The following is a 19,958-nucleotide window of genomic DNA, read 5'->3' on the forward strand; positions in this document are numbered from 1 at the left end:
TGAAACTAAGACCTCAGATTTTGGAGGGAAAACCAAAACAAGATGAGAGAGAATCAAAATACACCAGAAAATGCTATTTCTGTCAGGGAAAGGGTCATCTAATCTCAGAGTGTGAGAAATTAAAGCAGCTAAAAGGAATGGTGCCTCAGAATTCTAGTGGGACCAAGCCAAAAGCTGTGTTCTGTGTCCAGAAAGAGCAAGGCTCAGTGTCACTGAGGGAGCCTGTTGCCATGACTACTCAGTCTGGAACAGCTACCTCTGCTGATCAGGCTGAGGAAAATGGTCCTCTTGTGGAGGTAAAGCGCTGCTTGCTGATAAAAACAGATTCTCAGTTGTTTGAGACAGCAGGGGTGGACGTAGGAATACTTGACCGTCAGTATAGGGGGCTGCGGGACACTTGTTCCCAGGTAACCCTGTGCCATCCAGATATTATTCCTAGGGAGTTTATAATCCCAAATGAGAGCATGAAGGTGGCAGGGATTGAGGGGCAGGTAATCTCTCTGCCAGTAGCAGAGGTACCTGTCAACTTTCAAGGCTGGAGGGGAGCTTGGCGTCTAGCGATTTCATCGACTCTGCCAGCAGCCGTGCTCGTGGGAAATGACCTGGCTGAACATGTGAAACGGGTGCTAGTGATTACACGCTCACAAGCCACCACAGGGACAGTTCAGGGGGGTAATGATGAGCCAGAGACGGAGGCAGAGGGGAGTTCAGAAGCTGTGGTGGAAACCTTAACCACAGACAGCAGATTTGGACAGGAGCAGAAGGCAGACGCCACTCTCCAAAAGTGTTTTGAACAGGTGACTGACGCCCAGCTAACACCTGAAACCCCAGTGAGATTTCTGGAGAAAAAGGGGATTTTATATAGAGAAACCCTGAGGAATATCTCAAAAGGGGGAGATGGGATCAGAAGTCAGCGGGTGGTACCTGAAAAGTATCGCCCAATGATCTTACAAAGGGGTCACTCTGACATGTTTGCTGCACACTTAGGGGTGAAAGGGCCCCTTGATTTGATCAAGCAAGATTGGGAGCAGATCACCCAGGATGACCCACAAGACGTTGCGACTTACATAGACACCTTGATGAATGACCTAAGGAGAAATCTAGAGCTGGCAGCAGAAAACCTGCAAGCTCAGAAGGTCAGACAGAAAACATGGTATGACCGCAAAGCTAGAGAGAGGCACTTTGACCCAGGGGAGGAGGTGCTCTGGCTTAGGCCCTGCAGAGAGAATAAACTGCAGCTCAAATGGGCAGGACCATATAGGGTCATTTCCAAGATGTCAGACCTGAACTACCTAATAGAGCAGGAGGAGAACCAAGCAAGGAGGGTGGTTCATGTGAATGCCCTAAAACCCTACTACAGAGGGGAACAGAGGGTTTTATTCGCGATAAAAGCAGCGGAGAGTGAGGAAGCTGAATTACCCTTCTGGGAGGGTAGAGGGGAAGTAAAATACAACCCAGAGGAGGTAAAGATCAGTCCTGCACTCACCCAAGACCAGCAGCAAGAACTAAAAATGCTGCTTAGTAAATATCAACAGGTGTTTTCCAACAAGCCGGGGATAGTGAAGGGAGTGATGCATCGGATCCACACCGGGGATGCACCCCCGCAGGCAGTATCCCCATACCGAGTAACGGGACCCTATAGGGACAAGGTGCAGAAGGAGCTGGACGAAATGCTGAGGGAGAACATAATCGTCCCCTCTTCTAGTCCTTGGTCCTCTCCGATAGTCCTTGTGGACAAGCCTGATGGGAGCATTAGGTTTTGTGTTGATTACAGGAAATTAAACCGTGTAACCACTCCTGATGCCTACCCAATGCCCAGGCTAGACAACCTGATTGAAACCATAGGGGGTTGTCGGTTCATCTCATCATTGGACCTGGTAAAGGGATATTGGCAATTAAGAATTGATCCCAGGGATCAAGAAAAGACTGCCTTTTGCAGCCCTTTTGGTCTCTATGAGTTTCGAGTCCTGAGCTTTGGTCTCAGAAATGCACCAGCCACATTCCAAAGGCTGATGGACCAGACCTTGGCAGGACTCAGTGACTTTACAGTGGCCTACATTGACGACATAGGGATCTTCAGTAATACCTGGGAAGATCACCTGATACACCTGGAGTTAGTGCTGCAGAGGTTAAGTGCAGCAGGGCTAACAGTAAAGGCCAGCAAGTGTCAGCTGGGTAGCCCAGAAATAAAATACTTGGGTCACATGGTAGGGGGAGGAATGATAAAACCCCTGGAGGCCAAAATAGAAGCTGTTCGTGATTGGCCTAGACCCAACACCAAGAAAAAAGTCAAATCATTTCTTGGGTTGGTGGGCTACTACAGAAAGTTCATCCCGAGGTTTAGCGAGATTGCGGCTCCGCTGACCGATCTGACGAAGAAGACGGCTGATGACCGCATCCCGTGGACCAGCGACTGTGAGGCGGCGTTCCAGAGGTTGAAGGAGGCGTTAATCAACTATCCTGTCCTGCGTGCTCCAGACTTCGACCGGGAGTTTATCATCTACACCGATGCGTCTAACAGCGGGGTAGGAGCGGTTCTGTGCCAGGAGGATGAGAATGGTGACCAGCATCCAGTGTCCTACCTGAGTAGGAAACTTCAAAAAGGTGAGAGACATTTGGCAACCGTGGAGAAGGAGTGTTTGGCCATAGTCTACGCGATCCAGAAGGCCAAGCCTTACATCTGGGGAAGACATTTTGTTCTGTGTACTGACCATTCACCATTGCAATGGTTAAAGACAATGAAAACCCACAATAGCAAACTTATGAGGTGGGCTTTAAATCTACAGGACTATGACTTTGAAGTGAAGGTGGTCAGAGGGTCAGTGAACTGTGTTGCTGACGCCTTATCAAGAAGACCTGAAGATTGAAGACGGCGAAAGAAACATGGACTATGTGTATATAATGATGACAAAAAGTAAAATGTACCTGTTTTTTTTGAATTGGTTTGTATGAATAAAGGTAAATTGATGTAATGTATATGGTAAATGTTTAAATGCCTATTTGAAATGTTTAACTTAGAATGTAAGTAAGTATAATATGGTATGTATAACTGTTGTTGTGTATTTTATCCAGGTTGTTTTTTGGTGAAAAGCACCTTAGCTTTCCCCCTACAAAACAACTTATAAAGAGGGGAGGTGTTACATACAGCACTGATGTTACCTGTCTGTCATGGGTTTGGAGGGAAAGTTCCATCCTATGGGGAGTGGAAGGCGGGACATCAGGAGGAGGGGCTGTACTGTATATAAATGTGAAGCCTGTGTGGTGAGAGAGAGATGCTGAGAGACACTGGGTTGTGACGAAGCAGCAGCTGGGAAGAAGAAGCTGTTGTGGGAGTCTGTGTGTCAGACAGGGTACTACTGTGTGTCAGAGTACCAACCTGATAGGTTCAGGTGTCTGTTGGTTAGCCAGAACTGATAGGTTCAGGGTCTGTGCTTCAAGTTAAGGGTTCTGGGTGAACCAAACTGTATGCATGTATGAGTGAGAGTAAGCCACGTTACTTTATCTTATTCACCTGATTGTTTATTTTTCCCTGTGTGTATTTAAAATAAACCTTATTCTTTTTATTGTTTGAAAATCCATCCCTGGTCTGTGTGACTTCTTAAAGGGAATGGTTGGTGGCCGCTTAGTGTAACTGTGTGACATATCCCAGTAGGTCTGGGTTTGTCACAGGGGTCTCCTTTAAGGAGCTACCATTTCATGGCAAACACCTGCCTCCTCGCTTTGTAGTTGTTTAGGGGTGCCTGACCTTCAAAGATAACAGATGAATTCTGCCAGGGTTCAACTGCTGACTTGTGGCTCCCATTCTCTTATTAGGGCACAAAAAGTATTCAAAACTACAAACAACTGTGCAAGGTTTTGAGAGGCATATGGCCCAATAAAAAGTATCGCTTTAGGAATTCCTTTTGTACCAACACAGCTAGCCCTGCTTTTGTTGTTGTGATCCTGTTCCCTAGCAGCTGTTGAAGCAATGAAGAGACCGAAGGTCAGAAGTTGTTTTACTATTCATGTAACTGAAATGTAAGCATTTTAGCTACTTCAAACAGACGCAAAAGTAGCTGTTCCTCTTCCAAAGTTGCAGCTATAATAGCAACTAACTAGAGGGAGAAGTTCCTTGCCTTCAGACTCAAGGCCACGAACCACTAGCACCGTTAATTAATCCTGATCTAAGATCTGAATCGCTAGGCTGCGCGAGGGGACCATGACGAAGGAAGCCCTCGTGTCCGTGCCAGGCGCGAACTTCTCAGCAGTGATACTTGCGCATTAATTCCTCCTATTTCTCCATTCCCCCCCCTCTCTTCCGGCCTCAAAATGGTACAATCCATTTCTCGCACCCGCACCCGCTAAGGCCTTACCTTCTCTGTGGCTGCCCGGCCGGTTAGGGCTACCGCTGCAAAGCCCTCTTCCCGACTCTGCTGTGGCTTCGGAGCCGCGTGGTGCAGCCGCGAGCGATTCCGTACTTTGCCCACCATAGCAAGCAGCCAAGGAAGAATTTGTAGAAGTCTAAACAGACGAAGTGGCAGGAACAGAGAACCACGGCCGGAAACGCGGAGCCGGGGCGCCTTTTCAAAGCCTTCCGCCGGTAAACGCGCCTCGCGCTGCAAGAAGGTTCTGGCCGGTCTCGTGACCTGCAAAGCCCCGGAGGGTCTTGTGACATCGGCGACCGATGTGTCTGTCCCCTCGGATGGAGTGCCTCCGTCAGAAACTTTTGACTCCTAATTCTGGGCGACAGGATGAGACCCTTAGCGGTCATGTTTCTGAGGACACTGCGGATTGTGAAGGGGCGGCAGATACAGCGCGGTGGAAATAGGGATTCAGCATGATGGTGACCGATAAGAGCAGGGGAGTGGAGCCGAGAAAAAGTTCAAAGCAACTCGGAAACGTTGCGCCTTCAACCATTTTTTCTTTTGCAGTGTACTGAATCCTAGCAAGAATTTCCCTCCTTGTGTGTGCAGTCTTGCGGAGGCCAAAGAATAGAAACGTTACCTCCAAACACTGGTTCAAAAAAGTAACCAAAAAGTCTCCACATACACCTCCCGAAAGTTTAGAGTAAGAAACTAACGCTAAAAGAGGGAGGGACGGTTGACCCTTTGCAAAAGGGACTTTCTCAGAAAGCAATAAAGATAGTAGTTTTCCAACTTTCAAAGTAGTCTTGTTGGCTTCCTGTTCCTGGCTAGTGGGTCTTCAGACACTCCCTAGTGCACACCTACACGTACACAATGAAAATGCAAGCCACACCTGGGCACTGCTATTCTCAGCGAGAAGTAGGTGAGCGTTGTGCTGGTCATAATTATTTGTGCTATGGTGGTTCTGCCATATGTGGTTATTGGAGCAAATCTTAAAAGTAGTCTGAGAAGATAGCATTTCAGAGAAAATGCTTCCCTTTCTAGAATAAGAGGGAAAAAATCATGATTAAATACCTTTCTCTATTATTGGTAGATGAAAAATCTATAAAACGCTGCTGCAGAGCAACTGTCTTTGATAGCTGGTTATTCTTTCTAAGATTGACAGTGCAAACAATCTTATATTTGTTAAATCTGATAGATCCAGCTGTTTTCAGTGGAACTTACTGTAACCCTGTAGCCTAGCCTAAACCATAGCTGTTTTTGGAACTGGGGGGAGGGGGTTAGGAATCACAGAATTTCTTTGGATAGATAATACTTATTACTATTTTAAATCTTTCTGAAATAATAAGATCATAATGTTGAAAATCTCAATTTCCAGAGAGCTCTGTCATCGCAAAAAACAGTCTTGTATATGCACTGCCTAACAAAAGAATTTATTTTCATGCCTGAAAGTTAAGCTGTTGGAGAAAACTGAAACAGTACTGAAATAAATAGAAGATATTTACTTTGCAATGTGTTAATACGACGAGGTGGCATTTGCAGTCCTATAACTTTAATCTTCTGTAAGTACAGTACAGTACTCTGGTTTTATAGTACTGAAGGGTGCACAGGACTAATTCCTCGGTTTTTGCCTGTCTCTAACACATTAATCAATCAGCCAGAGACAGAGAGATCCAATAGATGTTTATTTTTTCGGATGTAAATCTCAATAGTTTAGTACTTGGCTTTTCATTCAATAACACTTTACAGTATATGCACTTTAAGATCAGGAAGTATACCTAATGCAGTGGCACCTTACTTATATATAATAATTGCTTCTCTCTTTACTGAATATGGTTCGAGGATATTATAGAAATCAAACTGATATTTGGGTTTTGACATTATTTGGACAAAAACATGTAAAGTTCATAGCCTGAAGGTTGTAATGCAAATAATTTTCATTGCAAACCTAAAGTACTCCTCTTAGTACCAGAATCCACATTTAACTCAAAAATGCAATATGGGACCTACTTCAGAATTTTATATCATCTGTGTATATGATTGTGGTCAATCTGAAATCATGATTGACTCCCACACCACATCAGAACATGGACTGTAAATTATGACAGCAGCAGTCCTCTACGTATATGAAGACTTAGCAGTATTTTTATAGAACATGTAATTTATGCTACAATCACTTTTTCTACTGATGAGACTACAAATTTCTTTTAAACACTGTGATGTCACAGAAGATTTCTGAATCATGTAGTTGTAAACACATTGATGTGTAAGGTGTGTGTGTATAGAAGAAGAAAATAAGACAAATTGGTGGAGCAAAAGGGTGATGGTTAAAAATAGGAAGTGGAAAGTACTGTTTTGGAATCATAGCTGTGGAAAAAGATAGGGATGTGCTGTTATCCAGGCTGGTTATGAAATGAAAATTACATTAGAAATGCTAATTGTCCTCACTGAAAAATGTCATCTATTTTAGAACATATATTTCATAAATTTCATAATATTACATTATTTGCTACTTTATAAAGAAGATTTCAAAAAAAGATTACTCATTTAGGAAGTATACTGTATTTACTTAACAGCCAGATAGTTTTCATCAGAGACAGGATGTGACACACTCTCACAGTGGATTAGCAATATTTCACCACCATCTATAGAAGTCTATTTCCTTGTTTAGGAGGTGCAGAAGTTTACAGTGTGATTTCAGAAACCACAATACTGTACTGTAGTTGAGTTGCAGAGAAGTGGACCAGAGGGGACCTGGCCCTTTTCCTTTTGAGATTCCCCTGTTAGCTGCTCTTTTGGAAAGGTCCAGAAGGCATGATATGGCTAAAATTAAAGGGAATCCAGTGGTGAGCTTTAGGAATTTGATTAAAAGTCCCCTATCATTACTCCTCCCCATGATTTAAGCATTGGAAGTAGTGTCACTTCCTCTAACCTAATACACCAACATTAAACATGGATGGTACTTTCATATTCTAATCTGAAATGTGTTTACGATACCAGAACCTGGTCGTAGGAACAGTATCATTGTAAATGTTGACAGCTACTACTTTCCATCCCCCGTTTGATTGGTGCTACATGTGAAAATCTATTGTTCAAGTTTGTTGTGTTTTTCTTTTCAAAATGTGTAGTTATTTATTTCCAAGTAATAAATACAATTGAAATATCCTGTGATCAAATAATTCTGAAACATCTAGTAATAATTTCTTAGAATAGTGAGTCTATTTAAAATTCCAGACATTTGTAGAAATAATATCCTTTCTGACCTGATATGTCCATAAAACTATTCTACTGTCTAACAAAACTTTGTTTCTCAGCTATCAAGACAGCACATAAACTTATTTCCTTCTAAATTATTTTGTTCACTGATACAGTGGTATCCATATCATATGCGATATCTATCATTTCCAATCATATTATACATAATAGTTGACTGAAAACTTTTATTTAATTTAGCTGGTCTTTATACCATCTTTATACCATATAAAGATCAGATTCTATTGAAGCTATTTTTTCTGTGCTTATTGTTTGCGTTATGTATCATCAATTTATGTGAGATTTTTAGGAGCAGTTTTACCATTGCCTCCCTACCATCCCTCTGAGTTTCCATGGCTAAGCAGAGATTTGAATCAGGTCTCCTGAGTCCTAATCCATCCCTCTGTCCACTACACCAGGCCGAGTAACTGTGCTTAGTGAACTTGTCTATCATTGCTCTAGTACTGTATAGGAATCCTAATATATTTTTATTGTTATGAGAATCCTGTTCTTTCAATGTAAGGGCTACAACTAATCAAGAACCTCCACCATCACAATGGCTTTTTCTGGGAATTATGTTATTTTTGCTTTAAGTACATATACAGTATGCCCTCGTTAGCCTGCTTAAGACCTAACTGAGCTTGCATTAGGTCAGTGTTTCCCAACTGGGGGGTTGTGGTCCCCAAATTATTTAGGAGGGTTGTGGGTCTCCTTATATGTGTTGTAGCCCTTGTTAAATAATTTCTTCCTTGACCTTTTGGAGGAGGATATTAAAGTTAGTGTATGGTACAGTATGTTCGAAATCCTCCAAGGTAGGCTTCAGCAGTACAGTATGTGGACCGAGAACTCCCAGAAGTACAAGCTGGGTTTCGAAGGGGCAGAGGAACTGGTGTGTAGTAGAGTAATACTGCGAACAAAGAAATTCTGTCACATGAAAAAGGAAGGAAGACCACCTATTGACATCAGCAAGACTCGTGATCAAGTGGAGGATTTTGCCCAAGTGCTTGAGGAAATCCTTCCAGGCCCAGCTGATGCAAAATGCACCTGAACGATGAGAACATTTCATGAACATTGTTTATAACACTGCCTTGTCCACATTCAGCAAGAAGACCAAAAATATGGCAGACTGGTTCGAAGCCTATTTGGAGGAGCTGATGTCAGCCATCAAGGAAAAGAGGAGAGCTCTAGCAATATACAAAGCCTTGTCCTAGTGAGTACAACTTCCAGGCTCTTTGAGTTGTTTGTACCAAAGTTTAACAGGTTGCCAGGAGATGTTCTAACAATTATTGGCTTCAGCTCTGCTCTCAGATACAGATATCAGCAGACAGCATCAAGGGAATGTATCATGGCATCAAGCAGGCTTTAGGTCCAATACAGAAGAAGTATGCTCCTTTGGAGACTGCTATAAGTGCGATCATCCAGGACCGAGCACAGCAGATGGAACGCTGGGTGCAGCACTACTCTGAGCTATATTCCAGAGAGAATGTAGTAACCGAAGAGGCATTAAATAACATTGAGTGCCTGCCTGTCTTGGAAGAGTTAGACAGCGAACCAACTTTAGCAGAAATAAAAGTGGCCTTGGATTCCCTCACATGGGAAGGATAACATCCCTATTAAAGTGCTGAAGTGCTGTAAAGAGATCATCACCACTGAGCTGTATGAAATCTTTTGTCTTTGCTGGAGGGAAAGTGGAGTACCACAGGACATGAAGGATGCAAACATCGTCACATTGTATAAGAACAAAAGCGACAGGGGCGACTACAATAACTACCGTGGCATCTCTCTTCTCAGTGTTGTAGGGAAGCTGCTTGCTTGTGTTGTGCTGAAGAGACTCTGGTGATTACAGACAGAGTCTATCCAGAATCACAGTGTGGATTTCGAGTTAATAGATCCACCACTGACATGGTATTTTCCCTCAGGCAGTTGCAGGAGAAATGTAGGGAACAACGACAACCATTTTTTTGGCCTTCATAGATCTCACAAAGTCCTTTGATTTGGTTAGCAGGGACGGCTTTTTTAAAATATATCCCAAGATTAGATGTCCACCTCGACTCCTTAACATCATCAGGTCCTTTCATGAGGAAATGAAGGGCACTGTAGTTTTTGATCGCTCAACATCAGATCCCTTTGACATCCGAAGCGGAGTGAAACAGGGCTGTGTCCTTGCGCCAACCCTGTCTGGGATCTTTTTTGCTGTCATGGTGAAGCACGCCTTTGGAACTGCAACAGAAGGTGTCTGTCTCCAGACTAGATCAAATGGAAAGCTCTTTAATCTCTTTAGATTGAGAGCGAAGACCAAAGTGCATCTTAAATGCATGCAGGACTTTCTCTTTGCTGATGATGCATCTGTTATTGCCCATTCTGCTGAAGACGTTCAACAACTTATTGATTTAGTAAGGCCTGCTAAGACTTTGGATTAATAATCAGCCTGAAGAAAACATAAGTCCTGGGCCAGGTGTGGCTCACCTCTCTATATTACTGTCTCCACAAAAGAACTGGAGGTTGTTCATTACTGTATTAACAATCTCCGACACTGTCTCCCTAGATGTCGAGCTGGATAAACACATTGGCAAAGCAGCTAGCAGTTCTCTAGACTCACAAAGAGTATGGCTAAATAAGAAGCTGAAGGCATATACCAAGATCCAGGTCTATAGAGCCTGCGTCCTAAGTACACTTCTGTACTGCAGTGAGTCCTGGACCCTTTGTGCATGGCAGGAGAGGAAGCTGAACACGTTCCATATGCATTGTCTCTGACACATTTTTGGTATCACCTGGCAGGACAAAATTCCAAATAGAGTAGTCTTAGAACAAACTGGAATTTTTAGCATGTATACTTTACTGAAACAGTGATGTCTGCGTTGGCTTGGGCATGTCGTGAGAATGGCTGACGATTGGATTCCAAAGGATTTCCTGTATGGAGAATTAGTGTAGGGAAATCGCACCAGAGGGAGACCACAGCTGTGATACAAGGACATCTGCAAGCGGGATGTGAAGGCCTTAGGAATGGACCTCAACAGATGGGAAATCTTGATGGGAAACCTTGAACGTTCAGCCTGGAAGCAGGCAGTGCATCATGGCCTCTCCCAATTTGAAGAGACACTTGTACAGCAGGCTGAGGCAAAGAGGCAGTCCTGAACCTAGCTAGACAGGGGACAGATTGTATTTGTCTTCCTTGTGGAAGGGATTGTCACTCTCGAATTGGCCTTTTCAGCCACTACAGACGTTGTTCCAAGACCTCTGTTCAGAGTGCGTTACCATAGTCTCTTGAGACTGAAGGATGCCTACAGAAATCTAGTGCAACTTGCTATGCTAAGCAACATAATTTCAGCCAATGAGAGGACATTAGCCAACTGAGAAGAAAACTGATTAACAGACAAGGCAGCAACATATTAAGCCCAGACATACCCTGGTAGCAGGACTAGTTTTAAAAAAGTCTTTAAAGACATCCATCAGTTATCTTTGGAGGAAATTACAGTAGTAAAATATCAAAATTCCCAGCATTCTGAAGGTGAAAGGGCTCAGAGGGGACCTCTCAGGGTTTGGGATATGCATAAACACTGGCTTTTTGTCTGTCAGCAACATGTTAGTCCGTACTGTTTGATCACTTCCACATGTAGCAAGAGCAGATAAATATTACATTCCAATTCCAAATGTGGGCACTGTATTTTTCATATCATACAAACCAGGCAGTCTCATTCACATTACAGTGGTGCCTCGCATAACGTTTTTAATTGGTTTCAAAAAAAAAAGTTATGTGAAACATCGTTATGCGAAACACCATTTCCCATAGAGATGCATTGGAAACCGGTTAATCCATTCCAATAGGCACGGATTGCCGTCCTTAAGCGAAAAAACCCATAGGAAACATCGTTAAACGATACAATGTATCCTCCATTGGAATGTATTGTAGCTGACTCAATACATTTCAATGGCTTTGCGAAGTCAATTTTTGCAAAATTAAGTGTGTCATAAAAGGGTCAAAAATGGTTTAAAATGCTTGGATTAGCTTCTGCACCCTCTAAAACGGATGCAAAAGTTAATTTGGCTTTGATCTGACTTTTCGTTAATTAATGGTGAATTTTTTTCCCCCAACTTTTGACAGCTGTCAAAATCTGACAGCTCCATTATTTCCTATGGGGGAAGAAAAAATTCACAAAAAATTAATGAAGACTCAGCAACTGTTCTAAATTCTTGGGTTCGTTAGAGGACCCCCTAAGTTGTGTGCAAACCTGATTTGGCGTTGATCTGAACTTTCGTTAATTTTTTGTAAATTGTTTTCTCCCCCATAGGAAAGCATGGAGCTGTCAGATTTTGACAGGTCCATTGGTTCCTATGGGCCAAAAAACAAAAATTCACAAAAAATTAACGAAAAGTTAGATCAACGCCAAATTAAGTATGCACACATTTTAGAAGGTGCACTAATGATTCCAAGCATTTAAAACTGTTTTTCAACATGTTAAGACACTTTTGTAATTGAAAAAATGAACATCATTAAGTGAAGCAGGGGACCTAAAACAAAAAACATTAAGCGAAGCATGGTCCCAAAAACGCTATGCGAAAATCACCCATAGGGAAAAACGTTATACGAAGCACAATCTGACTCTGAAAAAATAAACGTTAAGCGAAAAAAACGTTAAACGAAGCAAACGTTATGCGAGGCACCACTGTATATCCAAGTTAGCATATTGTGCAAATTGAAACAGCTTTTGTCCTATCATGCAAATATAGTACATGATTTGGACTTGGAAAGGAGAGACCCAGGTTCTAATCCCTGCTTAGTCAAGGAGCTTACTTGATATTTGTGAGCCTCTTAATACTTCTCAGTCAAATCTACTTATATAGATATGAGGAAGAGGACCACATAGAGCAAATGTATACATGTCTGATACATGTAAACAAAGAATAGTGGCATTTTGCCTCACACATGGGTCTCTTGGTGATAAGATGGATTTTGTTTTTACCATTAGTTTTATTGATACCATTCCCTCCAATAGATCCATGAGAATACCACAGGAATTTCCACAAGTGGTATAGTATCATCTTATCTTTAGGGGGGAAATGCAAGAAGCCATACTCAATTTTTCATATACATGTGTATATATATATATATGAGAAAGAAAAGTGATAATCAAATGTGAGGTCTCTTTCTTTATAGCAACCATAATAGGGGTTTCAATGTAGGTGAGATATATGAGATATTTGAAGAGTGGTTTTACCAGTTCCACTCCCCCCAGTGAGTTTCCATTGCTGAGCAGGGATTCTCACTCTGTCACACCATACTGGGTATCCACACCATATTGGCATAATATTAGTGCTTGGAAAAAAATCATTTTTGGGCTACCACTCACATAATCCCCAAGCCAGCAACACTTGTCATAGTTTAATTATTTTCTGGAACTGTCTGGAGTCAGATTTCAATTATTTGCAAATTAGCTAGGGACAGTGCTTTTCATTATTGCAACGTACACCCAGAATATTTGACTCATAGTCTCTAGAACTCCTGTTAAACTGTGGATGGCTTCAGTTATGGCCTGTTTCTTTCAAAGACCTGTTTCTTTCAAAAACAGAATAAAACATTATTTAAAAATGTCCAAAACATGGTTTGTTTTGTATCTCTAGTTCTATAAAGTATAGAGAATTACTTTACAAAATGAAAGCTTGGCTAGCTAATGGGCTAAACAAGCATGGTGTGGCATGTCTTAAAAATCATCTAGGCAATATGGCAACCCCGAACTAAACAACCATGCATGAAAGATCTATAAGTTGTTTACCTGTCTTGTCTGAATTAGAACACTTTTCTTTGGTTTGTTTTTGTTGTTGTTCAGTCATTTCGTCATGTACGACTCTTCGTGACCCCATGGACCAGAGCACGTCAGGCCTTCATGTCTTCCACTGCCTCCCGGAATTTGATCAAATTCATTTTGGTAGCTTCTGTGACACTGTCCAACCATCTCATCCTCTGTCATCCCCTTCTCCTCTTGCCCTCACGTCAGGGTCTTTTCCAGGGAGTCTTCTCTTCTCATGAGATGGCCAAAGTATTGGAGCCTCAGCTTCAGGATCTGTCCTTCCAGTGAGCACTCAGGTTTGATTTCATTTAGAATAGATAGGTTTGTTTATCTTCCTCCTAAACAGAAAAGGAATCCAGGTTGCTCTGGCCCACCATGTTGTGTACTTATTACCAATGTTTGCATAGACTCATTTGAAACACCTATGAGTGCTCCTGTGGAAAGTACTCTCCCTAAAGTGCATCCAGCATGCATAGAGCTCAGGTGGCCATTTTAAAAATTTTCTTTGCATCTCAACCTCTATATAAAATATTCTTCCAAGGGTAAAATGGATATTAAAAGATGATGCCTTCTGATGAGTTGAGCAGAATGTTGAACTGATCTGTTTTTCCACTTCCCCCAGTTCTCAATTGCTTCACACCCTACAGTGGCAAGAAAGCAAATTATCAGTCAAAAAAGAAAAAAAAGGAAGAGGCGTAGCCTTTAAGAGTGTTGTAAAAGCTAAGTTGGGTGTTCTCATTTTTACAGAAGGAACTGATCAGAAGAAAAAGAACTCCACTTTTTCACAAACGGGAAGATCACTGAGAGGAAGCCACAAGAGACTCCTTACAGTATGTTTCTAAATTCTTTGCTGATTTTGTTAATATGTTTCTCCTTTGGCCAGGTACTTTCATGTTTCTTGTGTTTTTGCCATCCGTTTCTTTTTTGAAAAGTCTGTGTATTAATATTGCTAAATGTATTATTTCTCTCCCTACGAATTTATAACATTCTTAGATTATATTTAGAATGGATGATGTATGTATGGCCAAACTTTCACTGCAATACAATAGTATTATTGTCAGCAACTGAAACGTTTAAAACAGATTTTTAATGCAACTTCTGCATTTAATAGATGGTTCTTGCCATCTAGTTAGCTTATCCAGGAGTACCACTAGGCTCATGTGTTTTCCATTGGGAGTGTACCACTGAAAGATTAAAAAATACATTACATGAAAACTTGTATAATAGAGCTAGAACTTGGAAAAGTTAACTTTTATAACTGCTTTTGGAATCCATAGCAAATATGAGGTTGCAGAGCTGTAGTCCAGAATAGTATTTTTTTTTCTGTGTCATGAATAGCCTGATACTGTATTTAGTTTGTTTCCTTTTCTTAAATTAAATTATCTGGAGTCTTAATTCATTCCATGTCCAGTCATTTATATCCAGAGCTCCCTAGCCAGGCTATTTTCCCCCTCATATGGAGTTCAAAGTACTCTACATGTTACATTTTTCTCTTACATTTATCTGTTGCTGTAATTTAATTCAACAGGGCTAGTTCGTTCTCTCTCTCTCCGTCTCTGTCTCTGTCTCTCTCTCTCAATTAAGGAGGAGCACAACATGAAGAGCATTCGGGGGTTTGTATAGTTACCTAGCAGAGACTGCTTAGAAACCATTTCCAAGATGTGAGGAAGTCTTGTTACAATATTCAGGTTACAGTATTTGGCTGGAGCACATTATTTTGCTGCATTATAGTAGGGTATTTTTAATGTGCAGTTGGAGGCAAATGTGTAATTGGGGCAACAGAGAAATTGCACTTGAAAACTGATCAATGAGCAATTGGGAGAATGAGGAACATTTAAGATAAATGCTATGCATGTGTTTACTGAGAATTTTATTAAGCTCAGCAGTGTCAGTGATAGCATGTAAACTATGGTCTACTTTCCTATTTAAAGCAGATTTCCAAAACCATATTAAACACTTTCTTGTTAATAGTTAGAACTCAGACTTTATCTTCTGGCAAGTAACACCTATCTGCATAATTACAAATCTCCTTAAAGTGTCCACATTCTTATACCTTAGTGTTGTCCTGCAAACTTTCTTTCGTATTGCAGCCACAGTCAGTAGAAAACAGCTACAGAATCTGGAATCCCGGAAGCCAATAGTAGCATATTGTAATGGGTGCAGAGATATACATTTTTCCTCCGGTAGTTAAGCCTTTACTTTTATTTCTGAATATTTATTTATTTATTTATTTACAATATTTTTAGCCGCACCATTGCCAGTGGCTTCTAGGAATATAGCACTTGTACTTATGAGCTTCTTGCTGGAGACAATATTGAGTTCAGCAGAAATTGTCAAAATGTCAAGAACCAGTGTGAAACAGGAAGAAAGCAGCAAGCAGTAAGAAATGATAGGAGAGGGCTCTGGACTAATGCAGAAGAAGATCTGAAAGTCAGGAAGTAGCAGACAACATAGAAAAATTACAAAGCAAATAAAGGGTGCTTTTGGATGGGAAAAATTCCATATCCCTTTCTTTTCCCTGACCCTAAAAGAGTGCAGAGTTTACTAAGACTTGCATCCAAACTCTCTTTTAAGAGAAACATGTTTCTTTAAGAAATCCACTTTTCTGCTGGAGTCTTTTAAAATGTGCTATCTGTAAACTTCTGTCAGTAGCTGACACTACAGACATCAACAGCAAAAGGGAAGTGTTAAACACCACCCTGGTGCAAAGTGTTTCTAAAAATAAGCTTTGCTGTTAAAGGGTTGAAAAGGAGTGAATAGCTGCATGTTGAGGGAGAGAGCATGGTATACAACAGGAGATCATCCTATGGATGATGGGGAAATACCAATAATATCGGTAGAGAACCCAGTATTTTACATAGAACAAATGCTTCATCTGGAGGAGTCCAAAAGAGACAAATTATATGAGTGAAATAGAGGATCTGTTCTTACTGCTAAAATTTATGTATTGTCCACATCATGCAGGGGTGCATGGTCCAGAATATAGCCTACCACATCTGTCAGTGCAGGCCACTAGCCTTTCCCAGGTTGTGTCTCCAACAAGCCTTTTTCCTACTGCCAGAATATGTGCGTGAGAGACTAAAAATGTATATGAAAGTGTTGAGGACGGGAACTGCCAATGGATGTACAGTATATATAAATGCATGTATATATGAGTGAGAGAGTACACAGCTGTGTATTTGTGCACAAGTACATGTGAGTGTTTTATGTGTAGCTTTGTATGAATGTATGTCTCTATATGTGTGTTTGAGTGTGTAGATAGGGAGAAAGAAAGAGTCAGATGGTTCAATTTTGCTTTGACCCTGCAGTTACTGGACTGAAAAAATGTTCCCTGCAAAAAACATAATGATGCGTTAGCAACAGGAGAATAAATTGATGTTGGACTAGGCAAAAGGTAGGGCTGTAGAGTTGCTAATGTAGACTAATTGGTGTAGCTCTGGTATGAATGTAGTGGCCCTTCTTCTGGTCCATCAAGTCACATCTCACAGTTTCCCTTTTGCAGCGAGTGAGATCATCAAGGAGTGGTTTACTGTTGCTATCCCAATGAGTTACATGACAAATACAAACATGAACCGAGTTTTCCTCAGTCCTAACCCAATACACTATCCACTGCACAACACTGTCTCTTAACTAGCTTTTATTGGTTTGGATTGAAATCATTTAAAAATTATTACTACATGATCTGACCATTGCAACTTCAGAAATTCTGTATAAACTCTTTCTCCACCAGCTTCTTTACCCCCACTTCATATCTGTCTGAATCTGTAACAGAAACTAGGTGCATGCTTTGTAAACATTTCGCTCCTACATTTCTCCATGTAATCATTTTGTGTGTATTTTTTACATTTCACAGGAGATGTCTCATGAATCCTTCTTTCTACTGTTGGGAGCTACTCTTCTGATCCCCTCAACAGGTGAGCTGCTACTTCCATTACGGTGGAGTGGACATAGTGCTACCTGTCTTAATGCTGTCCTAGGAAGTAGGACAGCATGATGAGAGCAATCCCTTGTGGAGCCTGCTTAAGACCATTGGAAAAAATGATCTTAAGTAATAATTTAACATGAATTTCATTGGCTAGTGGACGTTCTGTGCTGCACATCAGATCTACAGTTAGTGGGAGGAATGGTAGGTGGACAGCTGGTGTCGCTCAGAATGTTCCCTATTGACAGAAATCAGGAGGCATGGTCAGCAACTCCTCCCCAGGCAGTTATACCATGACCCAATAGCAGTGTAACAGTAAAGTTTAAATTGATGGCTTTTGTCTTTACACTCCTATCCCCAAGGAGAAAAGGCAAGTAATAGTGTTGATTCCTATCAACAATTCTGCTCCAATTATTTTTCTTATCCTACAGGTGCAGGTCTTCTGTAAACAAATAAATAGCTCCTAATTCGTCATTCAAGACCAAGGCATCCCAAAACCAGGGCCTTCATCTTGAATGAAGTCAGCTCCAAATTTGTTTACAAGGAGGATGTTTATTGAGTAACTTATAAACACGCAGGTGTTCGCAATAGGCTGGAATAGACAACAGCAGGTCACCATAAGAAATCTGAACTGTTGTTCAGATACAGCAGTTTTTATAAACTTTTGCTGTTTACATCTATAACCTGCAGCGGAGGAATGTGTCATTACTATGTTTCAATCTAATGAGCACCACAGACATGCAAAACACCCTCTATCCTGTGTCCCTGTCATGTGAAGCTAAGGTATTAATGGCCGATATGAAAAATCACAAACAAGCTTTTAGTTATGTCTGATAAGCACATCTGTATCCCCGGGTCACCTTCATGCCCAAGAACCCGTTAGGTCAACTTGATCATCCGTTAATGCACCCACATGACAGGAGACCACTGAAGCTGCTTTGTACAGCCAAACAAAATGGAAGACAGCAGATCAAAAATAGAAAACACCAGACCAGAAAGACAGACAGATGGATGCATGGATAGATAAATAGATGGATGGACGGATAGACAGATAATGTTTTTGTACCACAAGTAATATTTACTCATTGGCTCGAAATCATGTTGAAGGAGTCATTTGAGGGGAAAATGACATTTTCGACCATGTTTTGTGTTTGAAGCAAAAGCTTATATTGAGAAACATAATATGGAAAGTGGGATTAGATTCAGATAAAGAGGAGTGGAAATTAGTAAAAGAAACATAAGTAATATAAGATATAAGGATGACACCATGTTACTGTAGAAAATAGCAATTATTTGAATCATCTGCAATGAAGGTCAAAACAGAAAGGGCAAAACCAGAGGTAAAGTTGAACATTAAGGCCAGAATAATGACTATAGAATATCATAGCTTTAACATTTACAATGAAGAAATTGAAATTTATTCATTATTTATTTAAAATATTTTACCCCACCTTTGATGCAACAGTGCCTCCAATAATGTAACTTCACATTCTGACATTTTTATGCTATTAAATGTATTGTACTGTATTTCACTATGTCTCCCACTGTATTTTATGGTATTTTGTTTTGATGTCACAATATTTTGTTATTCTATGATTTTCTGTTTAGCTATTGTAAAGTGCCCAGAGTGGCCTTGGCTGACAGATGGGCGGCATATAAATCAAGTAAAAAATAAATCAAAAAAATAAATCAAATAAATAAATCAAATAAATAAATTGAAAGACAGTATTTAAAGTTGGAAACAATAGGTACACAACAATGGTTGACATCAGTAAAAGACAAAATTTAAAGCTAAGAATAATAAGTATAAAGAGGCATCTTACATCATTTCTTGTTGTTTAGTCGTTAAGTTGTGTCCGACTCTTCATGACCCCATGGACCAGAGCACGCCAGGCCTTCCTGTCTTCCGCTGCCTCCCGGAGTTGTGTCAAATTCATGTTGGTAGCTTCAATGACACCGTGCATCTATCTTGTTCTCTGTCATCCCCTTCTCCTCGTGCCTTCACACTTTCCCAACATAAGGGGCTTTTCCAGGGAGTCTTCTCTTCTCATGAGATGGCCAAAGAATTGGAGCCTCAGCTTCAGGATCTGTCCTTCCAATGAGCACTCAGGCTTGATTTCCTTCAAAATGGATAGGTGACAGAGGTGCGGTATTACCAGGATACACCAGGTGGCACTAACAGTAGAAAAACTTCCCTGAGATGAAGACGCCAAACAACATGTAGTGTTGATAGAAGAATTACTTGTATTATTTACAGGAGTTATACACACATATACAGCTTTAGTGGAAGGGACGTGGTGGCGCTGCGGGCTAAACCACAGAAGCCTGTGCTGTAGGGTCAGAAGACCAAGCAGTCGTAAGTTCAAATCCACGTGACGGAGTGAGCACCCGTCGCTTGTCCCAGCTCCCGCCAACCTAGCAGTTCAAAAGCATGCAAATGCAAGTAGATAAATAGGGACCACCTCGATGGGAAGGTAACAGCATTCCATGTCTAAGTCGCACTGGCCATGTGACCATGGAAGATTGTCTTCGGACAAAACGCTGGCTCTATGGCTTGGAAACGGGGATGAGCACCGCCCCTAGAGTCGAACACGACTGGACAAAAATTGTCAAGGGGAACCTTTACCTTTTACAGCTTTAGTCTTAGTTTTCCAG

General features: G+C 41.2%; 2 protein-coding genes across 11 annotated transcripts in view; one reads left to right on the forward strand and one right to left on the reverse strand.

Annotated features, from left to right (window-relative positions):
• Positions 1-4,622, reverse strand: part of SLX9 (SLX9 ribosome biogenesis factor) — a 150,456-nt gene extending 145,834 nt beyond the window's left edge. For 6 of the 7 annotated variants that reach the window (XM_072995907.2, XM_072995832.2, XM_072995953.2 and 3 more), the window contains exon 1: positions 4,353-4,620. In XM_072995907.2, the coding sequence (XP_072852008.1) occupies positions 4,353-4,469 (117 nt within the window). In that variant the 5' untranslated portion in view covers positions 4,470-4,620. Of the gene's footprint in view, positions 1-4,352 lie in introns of all 7 variants that reach the window. The other variant, XM_020809220.3, reaches the window with a different exon arrangement.
• A 278-nt stretch (positions 4,623-4,900) lies between these two features.
• ITGB2 (integrin subunit beta 2) overlaps positions 4,901-19,958 on the forward strand; it is a 98,883-nt gene continuing 83,825 nt past the window's right edge. For 2 of the 4 annotated variants that reach the window (XM_020809213.3, XM_072994750.2), the window contains exons 1-3: positions 4,901-5,265; positions 14,129-14,211; positions 17,235-17,295. In XM_020809213.3, the coding sequence (XP_020664872.1) occupies positions 5,217-5,265; positions 14,129-14,211; positions 17,235-17,295 (193 nt within the window). In that variant the 5' untranslated portion in view covers positions 4,901-5,216. Of the gene's footprint in view, positions 5,266-14,128; positions 14,265-17,234; positions 17,296-19,958 lie in introns of those variants that run through there. The other 2 variants (XM_020809218.3, XM_020809215.3) reach the window with 2 other exon arrangements.

The sequence above is a fragment of the Pogona vitticeps genome, chromosome 1 (genome assembly GCF_051106095.1).
Source record: "Pogona vitticeps strain Pit_001003342236 chromosome 1, PviZW2.1, whole genome shotgun sequence".
In the NCBI taxonomy this organism is placed as follows: domain Eukaryota; kingdom Metazoa; phylum Chordata; class Lepidosauria; order Squamata; family Agamidae; genus Pogona; species Pogona vitticeps.